Genomic DNA, 12,469 nt, shown 5'->3' with positions numbered 1-12,469 from the left:
CAAAGCAGACTTTACACGAAACCTGTAACCTGGCCGGGTTGGGCAGTGGGCTGGCCCGAAGACCTAGTATTCGTAACAAATGAAATTCGCTGTGCATGGCTCAACTACGCTAGAACTGGCCCAAAAAAAAGGCAAAATATAAACACGCCCGCCTCGTCACATTAGCAGGCGCCAGAAACCCAGCAGCAGAGCGGCAAAGCCGGTGCAGACGCCCATGAGCCACTGCAGGGTCTGGAACTTGACCTGCTCGAGCTGCTGGCGTAGGGCGGCGACCTCCTGCTCGATCTTTGTCTCGGTCTCCTTGATCTTGAGCTCTTGCGAGACGGCCTCCTCGCGGATGCGGCCCTTTTCGAGGTTGAGGTCGAGGCGGACGCTGGCCTGGGTGCGGCCGATCTCGTCGCGCAGCTTCGTGTTGAGCTTGGCGATCTCGTTGGTCAGCCGCTCGTGCGCCGCCCGCGTCGTGTTGCCCTCGGTGCTGTCAGCCGACAGCAGCTCGCTGCGCAGCTTGGCGAAGTCCACCTTTTGCGTGTATGTCGCCTTGGCCGCGTCCTCGCGCAGCACCATGGTCCGGGTCAGGTTTTGGATGCTGAAGCGGGCAACAGTCGGTCAGTTTGAGGACGAACAAGGAAAGGAGGTAGAGCAGCCTACCTCTCCTCGATCACGTCGTTGAGCACCTTCATCATAGCCACCGACTGCTCTTCTGTGAACCCATCCTCTTCCAGGCGCTGGACGAACTTGAGCGTGTCGAAGTGGTGGTCTCGCCGTTGCGCCGCGGAACCGTGGAACGCGCGCCGGAGGGGAGGGCTGCGGGCGAGGGCGCCCAAGCTGCGGGCCTGCCGGCTGTCGTCGGAGCGCCGGCTAGGGTCAGGGCCGCCGCATCGTGCGCTTGTGTGTAGCGGTCGTCCCGCAGCCTGCCACCCGCCTCGCTGGTCCGCAGATGCCGGTGGGAAGAAGGCGCTTGTCGTCCGGGGTAAGCTTAAGCTGGCGGCTGCTGTGGCTGCTGTGGCTGCTGTCGCCGGGGACCGCGGGCCAGTCCAGCTCAGCCGCGGCAGCAGGAATCTCGGGAGTGTTTGCGTAACGTTCATGTTTGGGGCTCTCGCAGCGACACGTCCACTTAGAAAAGCGTCGGAGGGTATTCCGTATGGGGCCTTCAATGGGCAAAAGCGCTACTTATCTCTTCGGCGATTGACTCCTGTAGTTGCTTTCTTGCTAGCTTGGCCCCACGTGCCGACTCGGACTAACCTAAGCATGGAAGTGGCAGAAAGAACTGTGGCTTTGTACCCCACGTCCGGCGTCATCGGATCTGGACGAAACACAAAGCGCCACACACACACACGCTAAATTATTGCCAAAGTGGAGCCACACTGTGGCGCCCCGAAAAATTTGATCCCGCCCGTTGGGGATAAAGCATGCCGCAAGCGTCCGCCCCTTCTGTTTCTCTTTCTCTTTTTCCTTTATCATGAACAACGCAATAAACCACATTCTCGGAACTCTTTGTTTTTCGATGGTGAGGTCCCCTTGGTGCTTGCACCTTGAGCTGGGCCCACGACCCGATCGAAAGTTTTTCGAACAGAATGGAGAAAAACTACCAGCGAACAATCTTGGGTGCGGTGCTTCCCTTTTTCCTCAATGGGATGGACCGCAATGATTGCACGTACAAACCCTCACCGCTTTGCTTGCCTGCTGCTAGTTTAACTAATTGATGCACCTTTTTCATTCCCGTAATGCTTTTCTTGTTGTATTTGTCGCTTGCTATGTCGCCCTTAGGATGCGGCAAGGCGTAGGTTAAGGAGCAAAACTGTAAAACCGAGTCGTTTGTGCGGCGGATTCCGTGGTCGGCAATCGCGCACGTCGTAAGACACTGGCCAAGGCTTGAAGGAAACCCGAGAATTCTTTGCCGCCCCTGATTGAAATTGTCAATAAATCCGGGGCCTACCAGCCTGTTGTATCAGAGTGTCTGCTGGTTGCTGGTGGATACATCAATGCTGAAAATTGCGACACAAGGTATCCTACAGAGCCTTAGACGATAACATCGTCAAGTTCTCTTTACACACCAGAGCAATTGCATGGTCACCTCAAACGTCAAGTATTGTGTTCCCATCATTTCAAGCAAGCGTAAGTGCAATAGGCAGATGACGTGAAGATTTTACACCAATCTACATCTATTATGGCCGGATACCTAGATCAGAATTGCTCATCTGTCCCTACACCTTTTTCTCTGCTTCCTTCCCCTTTTCCTCTACTGCCTTCGCCTTTTTCTCGGACTCCTTCCCATTTGTAGGCGCCTTTTTGTTTAGAGCCTTGGGATCCAGTCCTCTCCTCCGCATGGCATTGCGCTTGGCGCGAACCATGTAATCCTTATCCTCCTCATCATCAAACTCGGCAAACCCATCCTCGTCGTTGTCTCCCTCTTCAGTGATGGGCGTCTTATCCACGACGCTGTTCTCGTCAGTGGCAGTAGAGCTGCGGGGCTTGGCGTTGTTGTTCTTGTCCTTGCTGGCCATGACAGCATTAGGGGGCGTAGGGCCCGTCTTTTGGAACTTGGCAACGAAGAATCCGTCGACATTGTACAGGTGGGGGTAAAACCTGCGGGTCATTTTAAGACTGGGGGGGAATTCTTTGCCCATAAAGCTAGTGAATCCTTCCTTGCCAAAAGGAAGGCCAGTCTAGAGGTATCGAGTTAGCATCTTCTTCCAAGCAATCCGAGTGCCTTGATTGGGGTGGTTTCTGGGTTTGCTCTTTTTGGATCCTACATACCTCGACGAGCTTGACATTGGGCCGCCTGCTGAGTGCGTACGCGACAACTTGCTCACTACCAAAAGAGTAAGAGAATATTCTTGCCAGGCCAGGCAATCCAAAAACAAAACGGGGAACGCCGAAAAGCGCAGAAATGGAAGTCAAACTTACTTCTCCTCGACTGCCACACTACATGTCGAGTAGACAAGATAGCCGCCAGTCTTACTGGCGTGGTTTACAGAGTCGATGGCCGCCAAAAGCAGCTGCTTCTGCGTATGCGGTAGCACTTGGAAATCCTTCTCGTCCCTGTTGGTCTTGACAGAGGGGTCTTTGGCGATAACTCCGGTTCCTGAGCACGGAGCATCAAGAAGAACTCTGTCAAACCCTCCCATTACCCTGGGAAATTCCCGCGCATCGTGGTTGCAAACAATCGTATTCTGTGACAGCGTGTCAATTCTATAATCCGTATAGAGAAGAAATGATATCTGGGGGCTTCTTACCCTTGCGCCGAGTCGGTGAATGTTGCCTATTAGACCCTTGGAACGAGATTTGCTCGGATCGTTGGCAAAGATAACACCGGTGTTCTTCATCAGAGCGGCCATGTGCGTTGTCTTGCCTCCGGGAGCAGCTGCCATCTTTTCACGGCCATTGTCAGCATCGAAGCACAAACTGCGGGAAGGGGTAATTACATCAAGAACACGCTCATTCTCCTGGGGGCACAATGCCATGACGGGCAAGAAAGACGAAGCCGCTTGCAAAATGTAATGGCCCGCTAGATACTCGGGCGTCGCTCCCAACGGTACACTGGAAATTACGTTAGAATCTCTCGCGTACACGGGATGAAATAAGGGGAAGGGGGATTTCCGGGTCGAGTCTCAGACAAAGTGAATCGAGTATTGTGATCATACGCGATGGCCGTTAAGGTAATACATACTTGGAATCGAAGACTTGGAGACCAACTTTTGACCACTTGCCAACTGGCTCCAACGTGACACCACGGTTGACTTGAAGAGACGCATTAGCTTGCCGCCACTGTGACGAAGACGCAGAAGGAATATTCACTGAGAGATTGCGCAAGATCACGACGATGTGTCCTCAGCGTGTTCGTTCGAATGACGACTGGACGGGCGCTCTGGCTCGGGGTTAGCTGCTGATGCAAAAGCAAAATCTACGGCAGGACTCTTGGGAGGGTGTGCCCCTCGTTCCTTCGGGTTATAGTACGTACCTCGTTGGCTTCAAAGAATGCAAACGCCTCCCTTACTGGGAATAGATTCCTGCCCAGAGTCAGCAAAAAAGAAAGGCAGTGATCGCAGGGGTCAAAACACACATAAGCTTCTCTGCCAAGAACTCATTGTAGCCGTAGTCTGTGAGTCCCAGAGTCAGCACCTTCTCAAAAATATCGAGCCAAGATGGCGGAAATTCGACTGCCGTCGCTTCCGGTCCAGCCAGAAGATAATGAAGAGAATTGGGGTTTCAAAGACGCACAGGCGCAGACGTCGTTCAGTAACTGGCTGGTGTACTCGGCCCGACTCTGACCCTCCTCCGCGAGATTCGAGAAGTCTTCAAGCACCCGGATTGCTTCCGTTATCCTGATCCGCAGCATCTGTAGGTCTGGCGCTAGCAGATTTTTGGTCTTGGACGAAAGCTCGTCGTCGTCGTCATCACCTAGGACATTGGGCTTGTCGCCGTCAATGTTGGTCTGAAGGGCGCCGTCGCGCAGTTCGGCCTCGTTGTCTGCTGCCTCTTCTGCGAGCTTGTCGTCGAGTTTCTTCGAGAGGCCTTCGATATTGGCGGCCGTCAGCTTCTCTTCTCGGTCTTCGTCGTCCTCGTCCTCGTCGTCAGAGAAGAAAAATGTTTCCTTCTTTGCCGCATCCTGGTCCGAGTCGTACACCGAGTCATCTGAGGCGAAGAATTTATCTCCGGCTTTTGCAACGTCCATCTCATCTCCGCTTCCAATTGCTTGATCTAGGTCAGATGCGCCAAACTCGTCGTCCATCTCCACGTCTGAGCCGGACCCGGGCGCAGGCGCCGGCGCCTTCTTAGACTTTGAGCCCGCCGTCTTCTTGCCATCTTTCAGGGCAATCGGTTCCCGATTTGCGCCTTTGGCTTGCTTGGAGGTCGGTTTTGACGCCTCGGCTCTGGCCTTGTTCGCCTTGATCGCCGCCTGGCTCCCCCGCCTCGGCTTCTTGCTCGACGGAAATTCAGCCGGAGCGTCTTCGACGGGAATGCCCTTTTTCCGCTTCAGGTTGGCATAATGTGCTTCCGACAGAGGTTCGGGAGGACCCTGTTTTTGCATGCGACGGCCGACACCCATTTTGATAGCAAGGTAGGTGGCTGGCCGCTTTTGGTCTGGGAAATGTTCGGTGTGGCCGACTAGACTGCCTACCCGCAGGATATTTCGCAACTACTTTTTTTGGCTTGGGGATCTTTTTCCCACTCTCGGCCTTATCGATAAGAAGCGCGCTCGAGGCGGCCAGTTGCCAAACAGTGGCAGCCATGTGGCACGGGTCCCCAAAGTTCAAAGTGCACGCCCTCAATACGTTGCCGAATTCGTAGCCCCTGCTAGCGCAGCTGACGCTGCCCCCTGCGCCTAGCAAGAATGAATGCGAAGGAAAGGATCAAGCGTCGCGCGCCCGAGATGACACCCGCCAGTCTTAACACATCACTCAAAAAAAAGTAAACCCGCAGCAAGCACCTCACGCAAGCAAGCTCCTGCAAACAACATTACTGCGTCCCCAAACTCTCTTTCCATCTGCATTTCTGCAACGAGCTTTCCTCACATTCATCGCACAGAGGAAACCGCGGTGCTCTCTTCGGGAACTTCTTTCTAATTGAGCGGCTCTTGCGGCTGCCGGTTCTACTAATACCCGACCCTTCCTTTGCGCCCCCGATTTCAGTCCAATTTCCACTCTTGCACGTCACGTTTGGAGCTTCTGCCTCCACCCACCCTCCAGCAACTTTTGACAAGTTGGCTGCTACCCTTCGTTGATCGCGCGCAGTCCAGCGCATCAGGATCATCATGGCGAATATATTGCCCATCAAGTTCCAGGAGCTGCTCCAGCTCAGCAGCCTGGGCGTCAACCAGCCTGCCATCACTTTCAACTCTTGCGTGCGTCTGCCTCCTTTCCAAACCTGCCTTCCGCCGATCGCTCTGCTAACCCGATATAACCGTGTGACAGACCCTAGAGTCAGATTCCTACATCTGCATTCGAGACAAGAAGGATGAAGCCGCCCCTGCCGAGGTTCTCATCATCGACCTCAAGAATGGCAACAATGTGATCCGCCGGCCCATCAAGGCCGACAGTGCCATAATGCATTGGACGCGTCAAGTTATCGCCCTCAAAGCTCAATTGCGGACCCTACAAATCTTCGATCTCGAGCAGAAGCAAAAGTTGAAGTCGACGACAATGAGCGAGGACGTGTCATTCTGGAAGTGGATCAGCGAAACCACTCTGGGATTGGTCACGGAGAGCTCCATCTACCACTGGGATGTCTTCGAGCCTACCCAAGCCGCGCCGGTCAAGGTCTTTGATCGCAACGCAAACATTCAGGTATGTTCTCAAATGCTTGGCGCAAGTGTGTGACGTGTCTGACAGCTTCGTAGGCCAACCAGATAATCAACTACCGGACTAGCGCCGATGGGAAGTGGATGGTAGTAGTAGGCATCTCCCAGCACCAAGGCCGCGTCGTTGGAGCGATGCAATTATACTCGAGAGACCGCGGTATCAGCCAGGCAATCGAAGGCCACGCGGCCGCCTTTGGCACGATCCGGTTAGACGGCGCCCCCGAAGACACCAAGCTTTTCACCTTCGCGGTCCGCTCGGCTGCCGGCGCAAAGCTGCACATCGTCGAGGTTGATCATGCCGAGACGAATCCTGTCTTCACGAAGAAGGCTGTTGACGTCTTCTTCCCTCCCGAGGCTGCCAACGATTTCCCTGTCGCCCTGCAGGTCTCTCAAAAGTACGGGATCATCTACCTCATCACCAAGTATGGCTTCATCCACCTGTACGACCTCGAGACCGGAACATGCATTTTCATGAACCGGATTTCGAGCGAGACCATCTTTACGGCGTGTGGGGACAAGGATTCGAGTGGCGTTGTCGGCATCAATCGCAAGGGTCAGGTGCTCTTCGTTAGTGCCGATGACAACACCATCGTCCCCTATGTTCTCGAGAGCCACGGAAACGAGCTGGCGATAAAGTTGGCCTCGCGCGCAGGTCTCCCAGGTGCCGACAACCTCTACCAGCAGCGGTTTGAGCAGCTCTTCAGCACTGGCAGTTATCAAGAGGCTGCAAAGGTCGCCGCTAACTCGCCCCGGGGTTTCCTGCGGACACCACAGACCATCGAGCGATTCAAGCGTCTTCCCCAGCAGCCAGGCCAGATGTCGCATATTCTCCAATATTTTGGTCTCCTGCTCGATAAGGGAACCCTGAATCAGCACGAATCGGTCGAGCTTGCCCAGCCGGTGCTTGCTCAGAATCGCAAGCAGCTGCTGCAAAAATGGCTTGGCGAGAACAAGCTTGAGTGCTCAGAGCAGCTTGGAGATATGGTGCGACCGCACGACCTGCCCATGGCCCTGGCCATTTACCTCAAGGCAAACGTGCCGCATAAAGTGGTTGCTGGGTTTGCCGAGACAGGCCAGTTTGATAAAATTCTCCCATACTGCGCCGAAACCAGCTACAAGCCCGACTTCATTCAACTTCTTCAGCACATCGTCCGTCTCAACCCGGAGAAGGGCGCTGAATTTGCGACAGCACTAGCCAACACCGAGGGCGGGTCTCTAGTTGACCTCGAGCGGGTTGTGGATATCTTCCAGTCCCAGGGCATGGTCCAACAAGCGACCGCCTTCCTACTCGATGCGCTCAAGGACAACAAGCCCGAGCAGGGCCGCCTCCAGACTCGGCTGTTGGAGATGAACCTCATCAATGCGCCTCAGGTTGCAGATGCCATCCTAGGGAACGAGATGTTCTCGTACTTCAATAAGGCCCGCATTGCGAGTTTGTGCGAGCAGGCCGGACTCTTGCAGAAGGCCCTGGAGCTCTACGAGGACCCCGCAGCCGTGAAGCGAGTAGTTGTCAATATTGCCGGAACACCCAACTTCAATCCCGACTGGTTGATTGAGTTCTTTGGCCGTCTGTCCGTTGAGCAGTCGGTTGACTGCCTCGATGCCATGATGAAGCAGAACATCCGCCAAAACCTCCAGTCCGTCGTCCAGGTGGCTACCAAGTACGCCGAGCTCCTTGGGCCTCAGCGTTTGATTGACTTGTTTGAGAAGTACAAGACGGCCGAAGGTCTATTTTACTTCCTTGGAAGTATTGTGAACGTAACTGAGGACCCCGAGGTCGTCTACAAGTACGTCGAGGCAGCAACCAAGATGGGACAGATCCGCGAGGTTGAACGTATCTGCCGTGACAACAACGTCTACAATCCAGAGAAGGTCAAAAACTTCCTCAAGGAAGCGAAGCTCACCGAGTTGCTTCCCCTGATGGTTGTGTGCGACCGGTTCGGTTTTGTCCACGATCTAGTGCTCTACCTCTACCAGAACCAGCAGTTCAAGTCAATCGAGATATATGTGCAACAGGTTAACCCCCTGAGAACCCCCGGCGTCATCGGTGGATTGCTCGATGTCGATTGCGATGAGACCGTCATCAAGAACCTCCTCTCGACAGTCAATCCAGCCGCAATCAAGATTGACGAGCTTGTCCAAGAGGTTGAGACTCGCAATCGCTTGAAGCTGCTCCTCCCCTTCCTCGAGGCAACTCTTGCTGCCGGAAACCAACAGCAAGCGGTTTACAATGCTCTGGCTAAAATCTATATTGACTCGAACAACAATCCCGAGAAGTTCTTGAAGGAGAATGACCAGTACGACACGCTCACTGTCGGAAAGTACTGCGAGAAGCGGGATCCCAACCTCGCTTATATCGCCTATCGCAAGGGCCAGAACGACCTCGAACTGGTCAACATCACCAACGAAAACGCAATGTACAAGGCCCAAGCGAGATATCTTCTTGAGCGGGCGGACCGAGAACTCTGGATGTTTGTCCTCAGCGAGAACAATCTTCATCGCCGGTCTGTAGTTGACCAAGTCATTTCGACTGCTGTGCCCGAGTCCACAGATCCAGCCAATGTTTCGGAGGCGGTCAACTGTTTCCTGAACGCCGATCTCCCTGCCGAGCTCATCGAGCTCCTTGAGAAGATTGTGTTGGAACCCACACCTTTCAGCGACAACCAGAATCTCCAGAATCTGCTCATATTCACCGCCGCCAAGGCTGATAAGGCTCGTGTCATGGATTATATCCACCGTCTTAGCAACTTCGCTGCCGACGAAATCTCCAATGTGTGCATTGAGGTCGGCCTGTATGAGGAGGCTTTTGAGGTATTCAAGAAGATTGACAACAAGGAAGCTGCCGTCAACGTCCTCGTGGAGCACGTTGTTAGCATCGACCGTGCTCAAGCTTATGCTGAAGAGGTTGATCTTCCTCAGGTTTGGAGCAAGGTCGCCAAGGCCCAGCTTGATGGACTGCGTGTGAGCGACTCTATCGACTCCTACATCAAGGCCGAGGACCCGAAGAATTATGAAGAAGTCATTGAGATCGCGGTGGCCGCAGGCAAAAATGAAGAGCTCATCAAATATCTTCGCATGGCTCGCAAGACGCTGCGCGAGCCCACCATCGACACAGCTCTTGCCTTCTGCTATGCGCGCCTTGATCTTCTCGCCGAGCTTGAAGATTTCTTGCGAGCAACCAACGTGGCCAACATCGAGGAGTCGGGAGACAAGGCTTACTCTGAGGGCTTCTTTGAGGCAGCCAAGATCTTCTATACCAACATTTCCAACTGGGCCAAGCTTGCTACGACACTGGTCCACCTTGCCGACCACCAGGCAGCTGTGGACTGCGCCCGTAAGGCCAACAATATCAAGGTCTGGAAGGAAGTTCACGAGGCTTGCGTCGAGAGGAAGGAATTCCGCCTTGCCCAAATTTGCGGTCTCAACCTGATCGTTGACGCAGAGCAACTTCAGGCTCTGGTTAAGCAGTACGAGCGCAACGGCTACTTTGACGAGCTGATCAGCTTGCTCGACCAGGGTCTTGGTCTGGAGCGCGCACACATGGGAATGTTCACCGAGCTTGGCATTGCCCTGTCCAAGTACCACCCTGGGCGATTGATGGAGCACCTCAAGCTCTTCTGGAGCAGAATGAACCTGCCAAAGATGATCCGGGCCTGTGAGGAAGCCAATTTGTGGCCTGAGCTGGTCTTCTGTTACTACCATTACGATGAGTTCGACAACGCCGTGCTCGCTGTCATGGAGCGACCCGAGAACTCTTGGGAGCACCAGCAGTTCAAGGAGATCACCGTCAAGGTTGCCAACCTAGAGATCTACTATAAGGCCATCAACTTCTACCTGGAGCAGCACCCCTCGCTACTGACGGATCTCCTCCAAGTTCTTACGCCGCGCATCGACGTCAACCGGGTGGTCCGCATGTTCCAGAAGTCGGACAATCTACCACTCATCAAGCCCTTCCTGCTCAACGTCCAGCCGCAGAACAAGCGCACTGTCAACGACGCGATCAACGACCTTCTCATTGAGGAGGAAGACTACAAGACGCTCCGCGACTCGGTGGAGAACTATGACAACTACGACCCCGTCGACCTTGCTGGTCGCCTCGAGAAGCACGATTTGGTCTTCTTCCGACAGATCGCTGCCGGCATCTACCGCAAGAACAAGCGCTGGGAGAAGTCAATCAACTTGTCCAAGCAGGACAAACTCTGGAAGGATGCCATCGAGACGGCGGCCTTGTCTGGCAAGACAGAGGTGGTAGAAGAGCTTCTCCGATATGTAAGTTCCCTGTCTCCGCTCACATTCCGCGCATGATAACTAAAAGCTTGCAGTTCGTTGATATCGGTAACCGGGAGTGCTATGTCGGCATTCTCTATGCATGCTACGACCTGATCCGCCCCGACCTCGTCCTAGAGCTTATGTGGCGCAACAGATTGGACGACTTCACGATGCCGTACTTTATCAACCTTCTCTCCCAGCAGACGCGAGAGCTCGCTCTCCTGAAAGCGGACAACGAGGCCCGCAAGGCCAAGGAGAAGGAGCAGGAGAAAGTCGAGGACAACACCCCCATTCTCGGCGGTGGCAGGCTTATGATCACTGCCGGGCCTGCAGCGCCCTTGTCGCCCGCACCCTTTGCGCAGACCAATGGCTTCGCCTCGCAGTCGACTGGTTATGGCTTCTAGAAGGTTGCCCCAGTCGTATTTGAGCGCCCTTGCCTCTTTGACCCCCTGCGAAACGAATTGTTCTATCCGATTGCGGCTCCTGCCGCTCCTGGAGAGCCCTTCAAGGTTTGGAGTCTTGGCCCCTGTAGTTTTAGTTAACGGGAATGAAAACACGGATTTTACGCGGAGGGCTGGATTTGATTCTGCATGGTATTGCTGCAGGTCAAAGAGGTTTCTGTGTGTCACTATACCTGTATTAATTCGCTTGCTGTTGTCGGAGTAGCTTGCTTGACCACTTATTTTCCGAGTTTCCGTGTCCATAATTTTGGGGAGATGATCTGGGGCCCAGAATCTAGGTTCCACTGAACTCGTGGAAAGGAGCATGTGGATGAGTTGTTAAGCCAGCCTCTGCATTTCCTCTGAGGATTAGCTCTAGGTAGCTCCAAATCTATTTTCCGACCTTCTACTGATAGGTATCTCGTTGAGAGACTTGCTGTGGCAAACGACATGCGCTTACAGTCTGGGTTTCTGTGGCCCAGACATGTGACCCAAACTCGCCAACTCCTGTCCTCTCCTGTCCCCTTCTGTTCTCTCCTGTTAACATCACGCCTCATTCGAGACAAAATCGACGCGGAACAAGTCATGGCAAATATTCCTGTTATAAATACAAGGAGACGGTCAAATACATTGTAGAGGCATTGTAGAGGCTCTCAGACCCAGCTTTCCCTTGGCTTAAACCTACCAGCTTGGCTAAGGTGCATCGTACGTAACATTGATTGCTAGTCCTCAATGTTGGAATGACAAGGTCATTCATCCAAGTCACTATAGTAACTGCGAAAGGATGGGGGGGTTGTGGTGGTTGTATTCTGCTATGTCTACCTAAAAGGATCACGAACTACGGGAACAGGAAGAGGGCTGCTTTTGTGATACCCCGCGGTCACGTGTCGGGCGTAGGTGGCCCGTGCGCTGACCTGACTCCTACTGTTTTACATGTTTGGCCAATCAATCACAGCTCTGTAGCCGCATGAGCTTGATTAAGCCGCATGACCCTGATTAATCGGTAATTCCTACACTCAAGATAATTACCTTTGAGACAAGAACTCAAGTAATTAGCCATGTAGGGTTCGCAATAGGAGTTCGTAAAGAGCTGCTCTCATGATCCCCGGTCTGTCTCTTACTCTGATCAGGGCTTGAAAGGTTATGCACAAGCTTCACAAAACACACTGCCCAATCCCACGCGATAAAAAGCTAACAAACAGTTGCTCGATTCTTGCTTTGCATTCTTATAAGCCAATACTTCTTGACGTATCTACCTAGGCTAAGGAAATGGTGTAGCTGTTTTTTCCCTCTTTTTCTCAGGTATCTCTCCCAGAGCGCCGACAGCGGAAGGCACTCATCAAGGCAACCACGTAAATGTGTGTGCGCGTGTAAAAAGTTCCACCCACCCAGAGACATAAGAATCTGCCATGAATCGAACACAGCGGGGCTTGCCAGCGTCCTTGACTTGCCGTTGTTG

General features: G+C 53.6%; 3 protein-coding genes across 3 annotated transcripts; 1 reads left to right on the top strand and 2 right to left on the bottom strand.

The window, feature by feature from the left end:
• Positions 1–156: 156 nt before the first annotated feature.
• Positions 157–1,085, bottom strand: B0T26DRAFT_670762 (uncharacterized protein; the record flags this gene model as incomplete). Its single annotated transcript, XM_060439216.1, has 2 exons — positions 157–586; positions 649–1,085. 2 exons carry the CDS (start codon positions 1,083–1,085, stop codon positions 157–159), a joined length of 867 nt encoding a protein of 288 aa, XP_060303346.1.
• A 997-nt stretch (positions 1,086–2,082) lies between these two features.
• Positions 2,083–5,144, bottom strand: B0T26DRAFT_688651 (NOL1/NOP2/sun family-domain-containing protein). Its single transcript, XM_060440997.1, has 10 exons — positions 4,222–5,144; positions 4,064–4,100; positions 3,962–4,010; positions 3,799–3,868; positions 3,671–3,740; positions 3,426–3,540; positions 3,237–3,371; positions 2,908–3,173; positions 2,758–2,812; positions 2,083–2,666 (listed from the first exon to the last, which is right to left on the bottom strand). The coding sequence occupies exons 1-10, from the start codon at positions 5,048–5,050 to the stop codon at positions 2,205–2,207; spliced, it is 2,088 nt and encodes a 695-aa protein (XP_060303345.1). The 5' UTR covers positions 5,051–5,144; the 3' UTR covers positions 2,083–2,204.
• A 252-nt stretch (positions 5,145–5,396) lies between these two features.
• On the top strand, positions 5,397–11,430 carry B0T26DRAFT_688643 (uncharacterized protein). Its single transcript, XM_060440996.1, has 4 exons — positions 5,397–5,845; positions 5,916–6,287; positions 6,341–10,570; positions 10,624–11,430. The coding sequence occupies exons 1-4, from the start codon at positions 5,756–5,758 to the stop codon at positions 10,972–10,974; spliced, it is 5,043 nt and encodes a 1,680-aa protein (XP_060303344.1). The 5' UTR covers positions 5,397–5,755; the 3' UTR covers positions 10,975–11,430.
• Positions 11,431–12,469: the final 1,039 nt, after the last annotated feature.

Source organism: Lasiosphaeria miniovina (genome assembly GCF_030549165.1).
Source record: "Lasiosphaeria miniovina strain SMH2392-1A chromosome Unknown B0T26scaffold_1, whole genome shotgun sequence".
In the NCBI taxonomy this organism is placed as follows: Eukaryota; Fungi; Ascomycota; class Sordariomycetes; order Sordariales; family Lasiosphaeriaceae; genus Lasiosphaeria; species Lasiosphaeria miniovina.
This window is presented reverse-complemented; position numbering and strand designations above follow the sequence as displayed.

What these genes read in the sequence shown, in the direction of transcription:
- B0T26DRAFT_688651 (XM_060440997.1), bottom strand. Translation starts at nt 5,050, where the DNA reads ATGGGTGTCGGCCGTCGCATGCAAAAACAGGGTCCTCCCGAACCTCTG. An exon ending in TGATCTTGCGCAATCTCTCA is followed by an intron (nt 3,741 to 3,798) that starts GTGAATATTCCT and finishes CGTCTCTTCAAG; the next exon opens with TCAACCGTGGTGTCACGTTG. An exon ending in AGAATGAGCGTGTTCTTGAT is followed by an intron (nt 3,372 to 3,425) that starts GTAATTACCCCT and finishes GGCCGTGAAAAG; the next exon opens with ATGGCAGCTGCTCCCGGAGG.
- B0T26DRAFT_688643 (XM_060440996.1), top strand. Translation starts at nt 5,756, where the DNA reads ATGGCGAATATATTGCCCATCAAGTTCCAGGAGCTGCTCCAGCTCAGC. An exon ending in CCATCACTTTCAACTCTTGC is followed by an intron (nt 5,846 to 5,915) that starts GTGCGTCTGCCT and finishes ACCGTGTGACAG; the next exon opens with ACCCTAGAGTCAGATTCCTA. An exon ending in ATCGCAACGCAAACATTCAG is followed by an intron (nt 6,288 to 6,340) that starts GTATGTTCTCAA and finishes ACAGCTTCGTAG; the next exon opens with GCCAACCAGATAATCAACTA.